Source organism: Eleutherodactylus coqui, chromosome 3 (assembly GCF_035609145.1).
Source record: "Eleutherodactylus coqui strain aEleCoq1 chromosome 3, aEleCoq1.hap1, whole genome shotgun sequence".
In the NCBI taxonomy this organism is placed as follows: domain Eukaryota; kingdom Metazoa; phylum Chordata; class Amphibia; order Anura; family Eleutherodactylidae; genus Eleutherodactylus; species Eleutherodactylus coqui.
The window spans coordinates 55,744,665-55,758,420 of NC_089839.1; the positions used below are offsets into that span (position 1 = coordinate 55,744,665).

The window sequence follows — 13,756 nt, forward strand, 5'->3', positions numbered from 1 at the left end:
TTCCTAGTGCGGACAGCCATGTGTTGCATACAGGTACCCTGGCACACATGGCTGACTTCATGTTAGGATGCCTTTCTCGTGACCCGCGGGTTACACGCATTCTGGCCACTACGGATTACTGGGTGTACACACTGCTCGACCCACGGTATATGGAGAACCTTTCCACTCTCATTCCCGAAGAGGAAAGGGGTTTGAGAATGATGCTATACCACAGGGCGCTGGTGGAAAAACTGCTGGTAAACTTCCCATCCGACAGCGCTAGTGGCAGAAGGCGCAGTTCCGAGGGCCAGGTAGCAGGGGAGGCGCAGAGATCAGGCAGCATGTACAGCGCAGGCAGGGGAACATTCTCCAAGGCCTTTGCCAGCTTTATGGATCCCCAGCAAGACTGTGTCACCGCTCCCCAGTCAAGGCTGAGTTGGCGTGAGCACTGTAAAAGGATGGTGAGGGAGTACGTAGCCGATCGCACGACCGTCCTCGGTGACGCCTCTGCCCCCTACAACTACTGGGTGTCGAAGCTGGACACGTGGCCTGAACTCGCGCTGTATGCCCTGGAGGTGCTTGCTTGTCCTGCGGCTAACGTCTTGTCAGAGAGGGTGTTTAGTGCGGCTGGGGGAATCATCACGGATAAGCGTACCCGCCTGTCAACCGACAGTGCCGACAGGCTTACACTCATCAAGATGAACAAAGCCTGGATTTCCCCAGACTTCTCTTCTCCACCAGCGGACAGCAGCGATACCTAAGCAATACGTAGGCTGCACCCGCGGATGGAAGCATCGTTCTCTATCACCATCAAAAACGGGGACATTTTTGCTTCATCAATCTGTGTATAATATTCCTCCTCCTGCTCCTCCTCCTCAAACCTCACGTAATCACGCCGAACGGTCAATTTTTCTTAGGCCCACAAGGCTCATATAATTTTTCTAAACAATTTTTATACGTTTCAATGCTCATTAAAGCGTTGAAACTTGCACCTGAACCAATTTTTATTTTAACTGGGCTGCCTCCAGGCCTAGTTACCAATTAAGCCACATTAACCAAAGCGATTAATGGGTTTCACCTGCCCTCTTGGTTGGGCATGGGCAATTTTTCTGAGGTACATTAGTACTGTTGGTACACCAATTTTTTGGGGCCCTCGCCTACAGTGTAATCCAATTAATTTTTTGCCCACCTGCATTACAGCTGACGTTACATCAGCTGTGTTGGGCACTGCAATGGGATATATTTATGTACCGCCGGTGGGTCCCATGGAGCCACCCATGCTGTCGGTCCACACGGAGTTGTAACTACATGTGTCCACTTTTAAAGAACCCCAGTCTGACTGGGGCATGCAGTGTGGGCCGAAGCCCACCTGCATTAAACATGACATTACCTCAGCTGTGATGGGCAATGCTATGGGATATATTTATGTGCCGCCGGTGGCTTCCTGGCACCCACCCATGCTGTCGGTCCACAGGGACTTCACAATAGGGAGTTGTACCTGCCTGTGTCTATGAATTAAAAAGCCCGGTCAGGTTGGGGCATGCAGTGTGGGCCGAAGGCCACCTGCATTTAATCTGATGTTAGCTCTGCTGTCCAGGGCACTGCAATGGGATACATTTATGTACAGCCGGTATGTTCCAGGGAGCCACCCATGCTGTGGGTGCACACGGAATTCCCATTGCGGAGTTGTACCTGCCTGTGACTATTTATAAAAAACCGCGGTTTGACTGGGGCATGCAGACACCTTGACAGAATGAATAGTGTGTGGCACATAGGTTCCCCATTGCTATGCCCACGTGTGCAGCTCCTGTTGGCGGTGGCACAGGATTATATTTCTCATTGCTTCTGTACAGCATTGTGGGCTATCGCCCCGCCCCTTTTAAAGAGGGTCGCTGCCTAGCCGTGCCAACCCTCTGCAGTGTGTGCCTGCGGTTCCTTCTCATGGCAGACACACTTATAAATAGACATGAGTGTGGCGTGGCATGAGGGCAGCTGAAGGCTGCGCAGGGACAATTTGGTGTGCGCTGTGGACACTGGGTCGTGCAGGGGGGGGGGGGGGGGGGTTGGGCAGCATGTAACCCAGGAGAAGTGGCAGCGGAGTGTCATGCAGGCAGTGATTGTGCTTTGTTGGAGGTAGTGTGGTGCTTAGCTAAGGTCTGCATTGCTAATGAGGGCTTTTCAGAAGTAAAAATTGTTGGGAGGGGGGGGGCCCACTCTTGCTGGTATTGTGGCTTAATAGTGGGACCTGGGAACTTGAGATGCAGCCCAACATGTAGCCCCTCGCCTGCCCTATCCGTTGCTGTGTCGTTCCCATCACTTTCTTGAATTGCCCTGATTTTCAGAAATGAAAACCTTAGCGAGCATCGGCGATATACAAAAATGCTCGGGTCGCCCATTGACGTCAATGGGGTTCGTTACTCGAAACGAACCCTCGAGCATCGCGAAAATTTTGTCCCGAGTAACGAGCACCCGAGCATTTTGGTGCTCGCTCATCTCTATTAGTCACAGCCTACTGATCTAGCTTCTCCAGATCTTTTTAAGTCCTATCTCTTCTCAAGTGTTAGCTATCCATCCTAGCTTTGCGTTATGGGCAAATTTGATCAGTTTGCCCTCAATTTCCTCCTCCACAACATTTATAATAATTTTAAACATCGCTGGGCCTAGGACAGAGCCTTGTGGTACCCCACTTGATACATTCTTACTCTTTGAGTACGATCACTCAGCCAGTTGTGCATCCACCTAACAGTTGCCTTATCAATCCCATATTTGGTCATTTTTTTCAATAAGTATGGTATGAGATACTTTGTCAAATGCTTTACTAAAGTCAAGATATACTATATCCACCCAGTCAGTCGGTGATGGCAGTCTGTGCAGCTGGGTATAGGAGAGCCCTGTGAATTCTGCTTATTGTTGGTTGCTATTTATTAGCATGCAGTAAGATGAAGGTTGAGGTGTGAAGTCTTCCCTGCTGCTTGCTGTTGTCAACCGCTAAATGTTTCCTTTGAACATACATTTTGATCTGCTGTCACAGTAAGCCAGAGAAAACAGACGCCTTATTAGAATTTGCCGTGCGAAGTTGAATCTATGGTGAGGATAAAAATGAGTGGTATAAATTATATGCTATTTCTATTCTAGCAACATGTTAATTATGCAAGACGTTTGCATCATAATAATCCATGAGATCTATTAATCGCTGTAATATGGAAGGGTGATGTAAGTGACCATAATAACAGCTCCAACATGGATGAGTAGAAATTATAGCAGTCATGTATTATTTAACCCAAAGTGTTTCATGATGTAAAGTATATGGTGGAGGCTTTATAGAGAAGCCTCTACACTCTATATATAGGTCCCAGCCGCCTATACACAGCATGAGCGCAGGTCTATTGTGCTACAGGGTTTTGTAAGGTACATTGTAATACCACCTTTTATGTAGTATAGGAAACCTACATTTTAAATGCTTATTGTATCTGGTCCATTGATTTTGAAGGGTTTGTCTTTATCATTTATATGAAGAAGCTCTATTAGTCTCCATCAGAGCCGTTATACTGCAGCTGTAATAGTCGCTCAGATATTTTATGATGCTACTGCAGTATTGCAGATGTTTTCTTAGCTGATCTGATTTGAGGTGAACTTGACATTTGCACCTTTTCTTGATATGACACACTTGTCAAAGGGATTGTGCAGTTGTAAGCTACTGATTGACCACCGTTGACTGGCTGTTTGGCTGATGTGCTCATCCACTGAGCTCATTTCTGCAGGATGTAGACAGCTCCGTTCCCCCTGCTGTGGCGTAGCTTGTGTCGCGGTTTGTCGGTCGCAACAGCATCGTGGCCTCGACACAGGCCAAGACCTGTTGCCTTGTTATGCAGGACAAGGCTTAATGCTCCGTGTACAGAGACTGCTGGTGCTGTTTCTCTTTGCTGCATGGTGGATTAGACATGCCTAGGGGAAGGTTGGAGGTGTGCTTCTCTAATTGCTGTGCTAGACCTCTGGTGTGGAGTAGCTTTATATTCTCACCCGTCCTTGTGCTTAGTGCTGCTTATTCAGCTCCATAGAGGAGTAGTGGAGAGCGGGGCTCCTCGGTGCTGGGTGTACTGCTACTTACAGATAAGTTGCTATAGTTTACTTTTCAGCTGTATTTTCTGTTTTCATTTCTGTATTACGTTGTTGTTCAGTTTATCGCTCCAGGGGCCTCTATAGGGACAATCAAGGCCCAGGAAGAAGACCGTGGGCCGCCTCTATCGAGAGGGATTACTCCGCTTCTAGGCAGGGACCCTTCACTCCCCCCCCCCCCCCCCCCCCCCACTGCTACGTTAGGCCAGGCTTCTTTCTCCCTGGAGTGGTGTTACTGTTCAGCATGGAGTTGTGCACACTGTTCTACAGTGCATAGTAATATTCAACTGCAGTGGTTGTGAACGTCACCCTGTGACCATGCTAAGCGTGGTGCCTGTGTGACGCACAGACGTGACAGCTTGGTATTGTATGCAAAGTTCCCATTCACTTCAATGGGAACTTTGCCTGTAATATCAAGCTGGGTCACTACAGTGGGGATTGAGCGGTCTGCTTCCTACAGAAATCGTCTCAGTGTTCATGTGCACTTGCCCAATAAACAGCTGATCAGCGGGGATCATGGGCAGCAGACCCCCACCAATTTACTATTGTTTGCCTATCCTGCAGATAAGCGATCTGCAGTTTGCAACTGGACAACCCTGGTACGTACAATCTACTTTCAATGTAGTTATTGTACTGTGGTTGGAATATGTACGGTTCGGCAGATACTCATTGCTTTAACATGTCATGTGCAGATGGCACTCCTTTTTCAGTGTAAAGAAATTTTCCACCTCGTTTTCTGACTTATTCGCGCTGAGCCTGCTGTAGATCGCCCTCTGCATTGATTTCACTGTGAAGCATAGGAGGAGCCATAGGGAGAACGCAGTGCAAGGGCTGTGCACTTACATGGAGCCTGGGTGACTTTGTAACAAAATTAAAGCTCCATGTGCTGCTGTGAAGATCCCATCTGCCGAACACGGAGATATAACAAGAGTTCTCTCGGCACAGCTGAGTTTTGACTTTTGTGGGCAGAAATGCTCTAAAGACCCGATTGCTTTTCTAAGAAATATTTGATATGATGAGTAATGAGGGATCTGTTCAGACCGTGTTTCACACGGAACCATAGGCTTTTATTAGTCCAATGCAAACCAATAAGGCCTTCATTTGAGTTGGTTTCCGTTCCTTTTCGACATTTGTGCCAGACAGAATAGCATAGTTGAGTAGAGTGAAACGTAGTCTGAACAGAGCCTTAGGTCTCATATATAATATCAGTGTTGGGGTTTCCAGTTTCTTGCTTTGTTATGGGAGCAGAAAAACGGAATCACCCAGATGAATGGATCCATACTGTGATGGAAAAAAATGCCGCCGAATGGACCCCATTGATTACAAATATTTCATTTTGGATTTTAATGGCAATAGAAGTTCTGATCACAGCCTGCAATGGTGATGTGAACAAGCTCGAAGTCAAACTCTGTATTCTATTGCATATAGGGCTTAAAGCAACCCTACAAAATTTTATACAGTAATTGTAGGGGTGGGGTTTGGGGAAGGGGGATAATATTACTTGGTGCCCACCTTCTATCCTATTCTGCCACTGATTTTGCTTGTTCCTCTTCATACTTTCAATATGGTCACCGTGATTCTTTGGGTACTTTTTACCTGCCTGGGAGCCATTCCAACAATTATTGCACTTATGTGGGTGAGAGGATGGCGGGTAATATGTAACATAGTAGATGTAGACACAAAATGGTTGGATATGGTTAATCAAGACTATATGTAAGCTTTATCCATAAACAAATGGTTTCAAAAATGTACATCTCTTTTCATTACGTATTGGTAGCGGTGGAGTTCCTTTCGCCTTGTTAGCATGCCATCATCAATCAACTGCTCCCAACACCTCTTTACAGTCTGGTCAGGCCGGCCCTAGTGGCGGGCAATTCGTTGATATGACAATCCAGCTTCTCGCATACCAATAATACGCCCCCTCTTAGACTCTGTTAACTGGCTAAAATCTTTTCAATTGCGTTGTAGAATCATGTCTAGTAGAGATGAGCGAGCATACTCGCTAAGGCAAACTACTCGAGCGAGTAGTGCCTTATGCGAGTACCTGCCCGCTTGTCTCTAAAGATTCGGCTGCCGGCGCGGGTGACAAGTGAGTTGCGGGAGTGAGCAGGGGGGGAGCGGGTAGGGGGGAGAGAGAGAGAGAGATCTCCCCTCTGTTCCTTCCCGCTCTCCCCTGCTGCTCCCTGCCCCCCGCCAGCAGCCGAATCTTTAAAGACGAGCGGACAGATACTCGAATAAGGCACTACTCGCTCGAGTAGTTTGCCTTAGCGAGTATGCTCGCTCATCTCTAATGCCTAGTGGTCAACAAACTCTACACAAGTAGCGTCTGAGAGTCATCTTATAGCCAAGAGTAGAACCATTTTTATGGCCTCGGGTGGCAAGGCCATTCATCTAATTATGCCACAACATATCGGCCTGAGATGTAACTGCATGCCGAGTTTTTGCAGCATAACAACAACAACTTCTTCAAGGTGCTTGATTTTTTTATTTTTTTTGACAAGGAGTATATATATTTATCTTCTCGTTTGGCTATATCTCGGTAACGATACTTACCTTGGGGAAATCATTCCACATCTGAATCACATCTTTTCTCCCTGCCTGATCTACCGGTTATGCCACCTCTGTGTATATCTAACTTAATATAAAATTATTAAATGTATTTTGTTTGCTATACTTGTATGGATGTGCCTTGAGATTTTGTAGGCAAGCGTTTCCAAGGAAAACTACGCTATCGCTCTTAACACGTTCTTTTATGTGTTCTTTAGGGAGAAGGATCTGGAGGCTAAATTTATTATTGAAATGGAAGGCAAGAAAACAACGATTACCAATATAAAGGCAAGTGTGATGCAATGTTTATTCTTGATGAATGTAGCAGTTTTAGTGATGCCCAGGGGTTTCATCTAAGGAGAAGTTAATATGCTGTAATATGCCTGCATGCCTTTTTATTATGATTACGTTCAGGCAAGGTGGAATTAATAAGTGCATATAATGGCCTTCGGAATAGTAATATGCTTCTGCTATTCTGCTTGCTTTGTGCCAGGGAATGGCTGAGGATGTGTGCAGTATATACATATGACACATGTATATGATGTATTGGCGCTAGGGGTCTGTATTCTAGTGGTTAGAAAAACACTTCTGCTGACAGCTAAAGAGCAACAGCCTCCTCCATCCTCCATTTTTTTCATTTTAGCGTTTTTTCAGGTTATATCTGTGTTTTGTGAAAACTGTAATGTATCACCCAACTGTCACAGAGCCGGTGTTGTAGTGGTTTGGTTGCTGGGCATGCATTGCTCTATATTACGAATTCTGAGTCTTGGGAAACTTAGACACATACATTTAAAGGGCCGATCAGACAAAAACCTATTTTTCCATCCCTTTTCCCCTCACCTCATTGTAATATACACTAGACATCCAGAATGTGACAGTCCCTTCCATGCAGTACAGCTTCTGGTCTGATGCTTATCAAGCACCATCTTGATGCTGAGACTTCTGCTTTCTCTTTAACTGCTCTGTTCTGTCATTCTGATGATGAATCAGTACAGCATTACATTAGATAGACTTTCTCTCAAGCATAGTTAGATTGTACATACGGCTTTTTGGAAGTTTACAGTCTGCAACAAGTTCAATAGCACAATCCCCCGCTCTGTGAGTCAGTAACTTATATGCCTCCTCTGGAGCAAAAAACATCTGCGAGATCAGCATTATAATTCGTCTACTTGCACGGAAGACACCCTTACAAAGATACAACCGGACTTACAGTACGGACTCCATTTAGAGATGTCTCTCTTCTCCCAATCCACCAAAGGATTATTTAAATGCAACCATGGTAGGCCTAATACTACCTGCGTTGGAAGGGATTCCATGACTTATAGAGTGATGATCCGATCTTTAAACATATATCCGGAGCGCAAAATTTCAAGCACTTCTGTGATAATGGAGAGGTGTTAATGGTGGACACAAGAATGGGTGGATCCAGAGGTTTTACTTCCCTAAACGTTTGACCATCTCGTTATGAATTAGGTTGATACCAGCTCCAAAAAACAAGAAAAACTGATCAGATCACTATCGCCCCCAAGAAGGATCTCAGCGGGTAGAACCAGCCTGGAGGATGCCACCTAAGCAATCAGTGGCCCTTGAAGGACCTTTCCTCCCACCTTCAGGCCCCCTAATTCCTCCAGCCGAGGCTGATGACTAGGACATTTCTGAACGAAATGACTGGTATGTTTGCATGTGAAGCACCGCCTTTTAGACTGCAACTTCTTCCCCCTCCTGATGTTGCAAACAAATAAACCTAGTTGCATGGGTTCCTCCCCACCAGTAGGCATGAGAGAAAAAACAGTGGCCAGTTCATTTTGCCTTTCTCTAATCCGTCAGCCAACTCTGATGGCCCAAGGACATGGCATAATCAAGGCTGCGAGCCATCAGATATTCAACCAACAGGTCTTTATTAGCCAGACCACAGTAAAACTAACTTCGTTAAGCAGGGTCAAGACACAAAGTCTCTGTTGCCCAATAGTGGAATTTGGCGCAAAAATTTGGCGCAAAAATCTTCAACAGGAGAGTCTCCCTGATGTAAACCTCTGATCTTTCTCTCTGCCAGCGACACCCTAATCGGGGTCGTCCTAGATTAAACCTAGGGCAGAGAAAAAACTATCCACAGAGTATAAGGCTTTGGAGGAGGAAAGTAAGGAAAAAGCCCATGCCTAGGAAACCCCCTGCAGCCTGAAAATGACTATGTCCGCCTTCTGTCCAATAAGTAAAAAATGTTCCGCAGCATATATTACGAACAACCAATAAGTGAGGAGATAATCTAAGTTGTCTGCACGCTATGCAAAGGATCAGGTTTTGGACAAAAAACTTTCAGGATATTCATCAAAGAGGAGTATAGCAGCAGAAAAATGCAAAAATAAAAATACCAAAGCTTTATTCCTCCATTAAAAATTCACAAAGAAAGACCAACACATGGTCTAAATGTTGCTGCTTGTGAATTTTTAATGAAGGAATAAAGCTTTGGTTTTATCTTAATTTTTGCATCTCTCTGCTGCTATACTCTTTATTTGATGATGTCCACCTTCTGTGACTCGTCTCCCGAGAAAATTGGACGCAACGTAAAAAAAAGCCTGCAAGAGACTCTACAAGAAAAAAAAATTCTGCCTGTTTCCTGAGAATTGGTCAGTTAGATCAAATTTAGTCTTCTTTCCTGGAGCCACCAAAGTCAGATGTCGCTGTTTGAGCTCAACGACCTCAGTCGTCAGCGCCTTAGCTGAGCTGACAAAACGTCAGTGGGATCCATCTCAGATATAAACACAAATCCCACCATATAAGTATGGACTGTTAAATACATCTCATCCACCCAGGACGTGCTAGAACCATAACCCGCAGATCCCGCAGAAATGTGCGCCAGCTGTGTAAAAACAATAACAAACCAAAATAACCAAAGGGATGGGGACTTGCCTAACCGCAGGCAATTCGCCCTGACAAGGACGTACCTGACCTTATACCTGTACCTGACCTTATACCTCAGTTCTTAGTTAACCCTACGTGGGACAGGGGAAACATAAACACAATAGAAAAGAAACACAAACTTAGCTTAGATGCAGCAGGCAAATAAACGATCCAGAAGCAAGCTCTGACTGAGACCACAGTCAGAGCTAGACTGAAGATTCAACAGCAATTCAGTCCAGCATCAGCCTGGCTAAATAGCCCCTTTAATTACCCACAGGTGCGGTTAAGCATGTCCCACATAATACCACACCACCAGGGCCAGAAGATGGAGAATGACCTGCAAAATATGCACCAGACTATCAGCACGGCAGCAATCCCAGAACTGCCGCAAATAGCACTTCCACTTTTTCTCTGAACTACATAGTGCGTATTAAGCACTATGTAGCCTGTAATGGAGAAGGCAGAAGCCGTTAAACGCTTCTGCCTTCTTTGCCCGGTCCTTGGATGTAATTAACAGCTGAGGAACCGACCTGCTCCTACTAAATTGCAAGAGCTTTAATCCTGTGCTGTACTTATTCTCTCAGTCAGGATTAAAGCCCAGAACCAAGCGTTGTAAATTTACCACGCTTAGTCCTTAAAGGGTTAAAGAAAACTGTGTGCCCCCTGTTTATTAAATTACACTTTGCCAAAAAATAACAAAAGTTGTATAAAATCCCTACCTAAAGTATATGAGGTCATAGTGGAGCCTCATTTCTTTTACTAAAATCCTCGGCATTCTAGACTGATCTTATGGTCATATGACCCGTGTATTATACTGGATAGACATTTAAAGGATATTTTTTCTATGTTTTAGTCAAACATTTTCTCCGCAGATAATGAACACAAGCAATAAATTTGCCGTAAGCTCCATGATCTCCTCGTCGTAGAATCGCTGTTCGCTTTGTCTTAAATGGAATTTGTTTCATGTTTCTGCATCCATAAATCCTCGTGGCAAAGACATCATCTCTTTCGCGCTTGAGTTAATTAATCATATCCTTGCCACTAGGGAGTTTAGGATTTCATGAAATTGGTATAGATACTCTACCTGAGGGTAATATAGGATACAGTGTGTAAATAGCACGGCATGAGTATGCTTTATCCTCAGATGGTTCCTCCTAATTTTGCATTTGTTTTGTGCAGTTGCCTGATGGGGTCACCGGAGACTCTGGCCGAGAGCGCCTGAAAGTATTCACCTATGACTTCTCCTACTTCTCAGCAGATTGTAAAAATTCCAACTATGTGTCTCAAGAACGGGTAAGAGATTTTCTCATTCTGCCATCAATTTTTCCTTAATTCTTTCCGGGCATTTCATTTTAATGAAGTACTGATGTGGAAGGGGATTCTAAACCTGCAGTAGTCTCGCTAAATGAATCGCCAAGGCCGCTGCTTTATATTCAGTGATAGCCCCTTTATTTAGTAGCTGCTTGCAGAATGTGCAATTGTTTGAAGGGGAACTTGGTTTTTATAGGAATTTTGGCATGCTCGAGGCTCGAAACTTATTGTGAATGCCAGAGAAGAGACACAGAAATGGAATGAAATAATCAGGTTCGGCTCGTCGTTACTGAATGATTCCCCTTATTTAGTAAATGTGTGGCTTTTAGTAATATCCTTTCTACTGGTTTATGCTTTTAATACACCACCAGTCTTGTGGTTGGTTATAAAGATGGTGCCAGAAATGCCTGTTTCGCAGTAAAGTTATCAGTAGACTACGCTACTTCCAGGCAAAAATGCTTCATTTACTGTTTTTCCTATTGTTCTCTCACCTGTCACGCTGGTTTCATATGGCCGTAATATTTCAGCATTTTCAGATCCATATTATCACCATGAGTGGACTTCCTAAGGTTTCCAATGTTATCAGTGCTTTGGTACTGTTTTTTTCCTCTGTTGGTCCCTTGATGGGTCCTTGGGTAGGATGAAACACATTGGGACCCTTTACCACGGACTTTGGTTGTTTTTGTTATAATGTCCCTGCCGTTATGTACTTTGAATTGGGTCATGATGGGTTTTTTAGCCTTCAGGGTGTCCGCGGAGCTGCTCTTTTCAGGGCGATCACCCCGCATGTTGCTACATGGGGTGATTTAGTCACTGGCGGCATTTCAGGACAGGTGCCTATTCCCTTCCCAGTTAGGAGGAAACTCCTGTGGATTGTTAACAGGTCCTGTACATGATTCTAGTCAGCCATTTGAATGGCTCTGCTGGAGTGGTAAGATCTAATTCCATCATTACTACTGAAGCTTGATTGCCCTAGGTGAATTTCATATGGCTATTCATCTTTTATATTCACGTGTTGTACATGTGACTGCGATCAATATTGATTTCTTGCATGCTGGAGTTTTGATCATCATCACTTATTGTGGCATCCAGTGCCGTCTTAACAGCATTGTAGGCCCATGGCAAAGCAGTGTACTGGGGCCCCTATGACAACTAGTCACAGGAAAAAAAATGTAAATTGTTGATAAAATCAAACGTATATTTCTTTTATCAGCACTTTCTGCTGAAAGAGTTATTCACCTGAAAATATATATTATATGGGGATGTGGCAGGCACGAAATGACATCGAGAAAACTCGGAAGGATGAGTCAGTTAGTAACCGGCGACCTAGACCGGAGAACCAGAAGTCTAAGGCCTCATGTCCACGGGGAAAATCAGATCCGCTGCAGATTCTCCATGGAGAATCTGCAGCGGGTCCCTCCTGCCCCGCGGACATGAGCGCTGAAAATAAGAATTTATAAGAATTTACCTATCCGTAGCGGGCGGGGAAGCTCTGCTCTTCCTCACGGCCGGATCTTCTTTTTCGGCCGGCGGATGAATTCCTCACGCCGGCGGCACGTCGTCGACGTGCCGCGCGCATGCGCCGGGCACATCCGCCGAGCCGAAGCAAGGGAGATGCGGCCGTGAGGAAGAGAAGACCTTCCCGGCCCGCTGCGGGTGAGTAAATTCTTTTAAATTCCTATTTTAGGTCTCCCGGATCCGGACGGCTTCCATAGGCTTCAATAGAAGCCCGCGGGAGCCGTCCCCGCGGGAGACCCGCATGAAAATGGAGCATGGTCCAGATTTTTTCATGCTCCATTTTTTTTAGAATCACTTTTATTGACGATCCGCGGGTATTTATCTACCCGCGGGTGGTCAATGCATCTCTATGGGGTGCGGATCCGCGCGCGGGAGATCCGCTGCGGATTTTAATTCTTATTTTCCCCGTGGACATGAGGCCTAAGTCTCTAGGGTCCATTTTCCTCTTGCACTGTAGACGTCTCTTTGTTCATAGTACCAGGCTACCTTACACTAGAAAGTTACGAGACCACGTACTACGCTTCACAGGAGGATCCACACATCCATTTGACTGGAAATCTCTTTTTATTATAGAAATTATGGATAATTTACAATAGGAATTTTGGGTAATTTGAAAGTGAAACAAAGTGACAAAATTTAGTCTTCACACATAGCATAGACAGATTGGAGCCAAGTTCATATCCCGCCACACAACATTATCATATATGATTCAAGGTGCATTGAAATGTTAACATACATAGATTAGTATGGCGCCCCTATGCTTTGGGGGGGGGCCCCAGGCAAGTGCCCATCAGGCCCATGCGTTAGGATGGTACAGGAGGCATCATATATTTTATCTTTATTCTATTAAAGGGGTTGTCCCGCGCCGAAACGTTTTTTTTTTTTTAACCCCGCCCCCCCCCCCCCCCCCCCCCCGTTCGGCGCGAGACAACCCCGATGCAGGGGTTAAAAAAAACACACCGGGTAGTACTTACCCGAATCCCGGCGGTCCGGCGTCTTCATACTCACCTGCTGAAGATGGCCGCCGGGATCCTGTCTCTCTGTGGACCGCAGGGCTTCTGTGCGGTCCATTGCCGATTCCAGCCTCCTGATTGGCTGGAATCGGCACGTGACGGGGTGGAGCTACACAGAGCCGGCATTCTGCACGAGCGGCCCCATTGAAGACAGCAGAAGACCCGGACTGCGCAAGCGCGGCTAATTTGGCCATTAGAGGCCGAAAATTAGTCGGCACCATGGAGACGAGGACGCCAGCAACGGAGCAGGTAAGTATAAAACTTTTTATAACTTCTGTATGGCTCATAATTAATGCACAATGTACATTACAAAGTGCATTAATATGGCCATACAGAAGTGTATAGACCCACTTGCTGCCGCGGGACAACCCCTT

At 45.5% G+C, this 13,756-nt stretch overlaps 1 protein-coding gene across 4 annotated transcripts in view; it reads left to right on the forward strand.

Annotated features, from left to right (window-relative positions):
• The window catches only part of KIF16B (kinesin family member 16B), a 342,084-nt gene that overhangs the window by 24,693 nt on the left and 303,635 nt on the right, over nt 1-13,756 (forward strand). For all 4 annotated transcript variants that reach the window (XM_066595622.1, XM_066595623.1, XM_066595619.1 and 1 more), the window contains 2 exons: nt 6,861-6,930; nt 10,720-10,833. In XM_066595622.1, the coding sequence (XP_066451719.1) occupies nt 6,861-6,930; nt 10,720-10,833 (184 nt within the window). The remainder of the gene's footprint in view (nt 1-6,860; nt 6,931-10,719; nt 10,834-13,756) is intronic.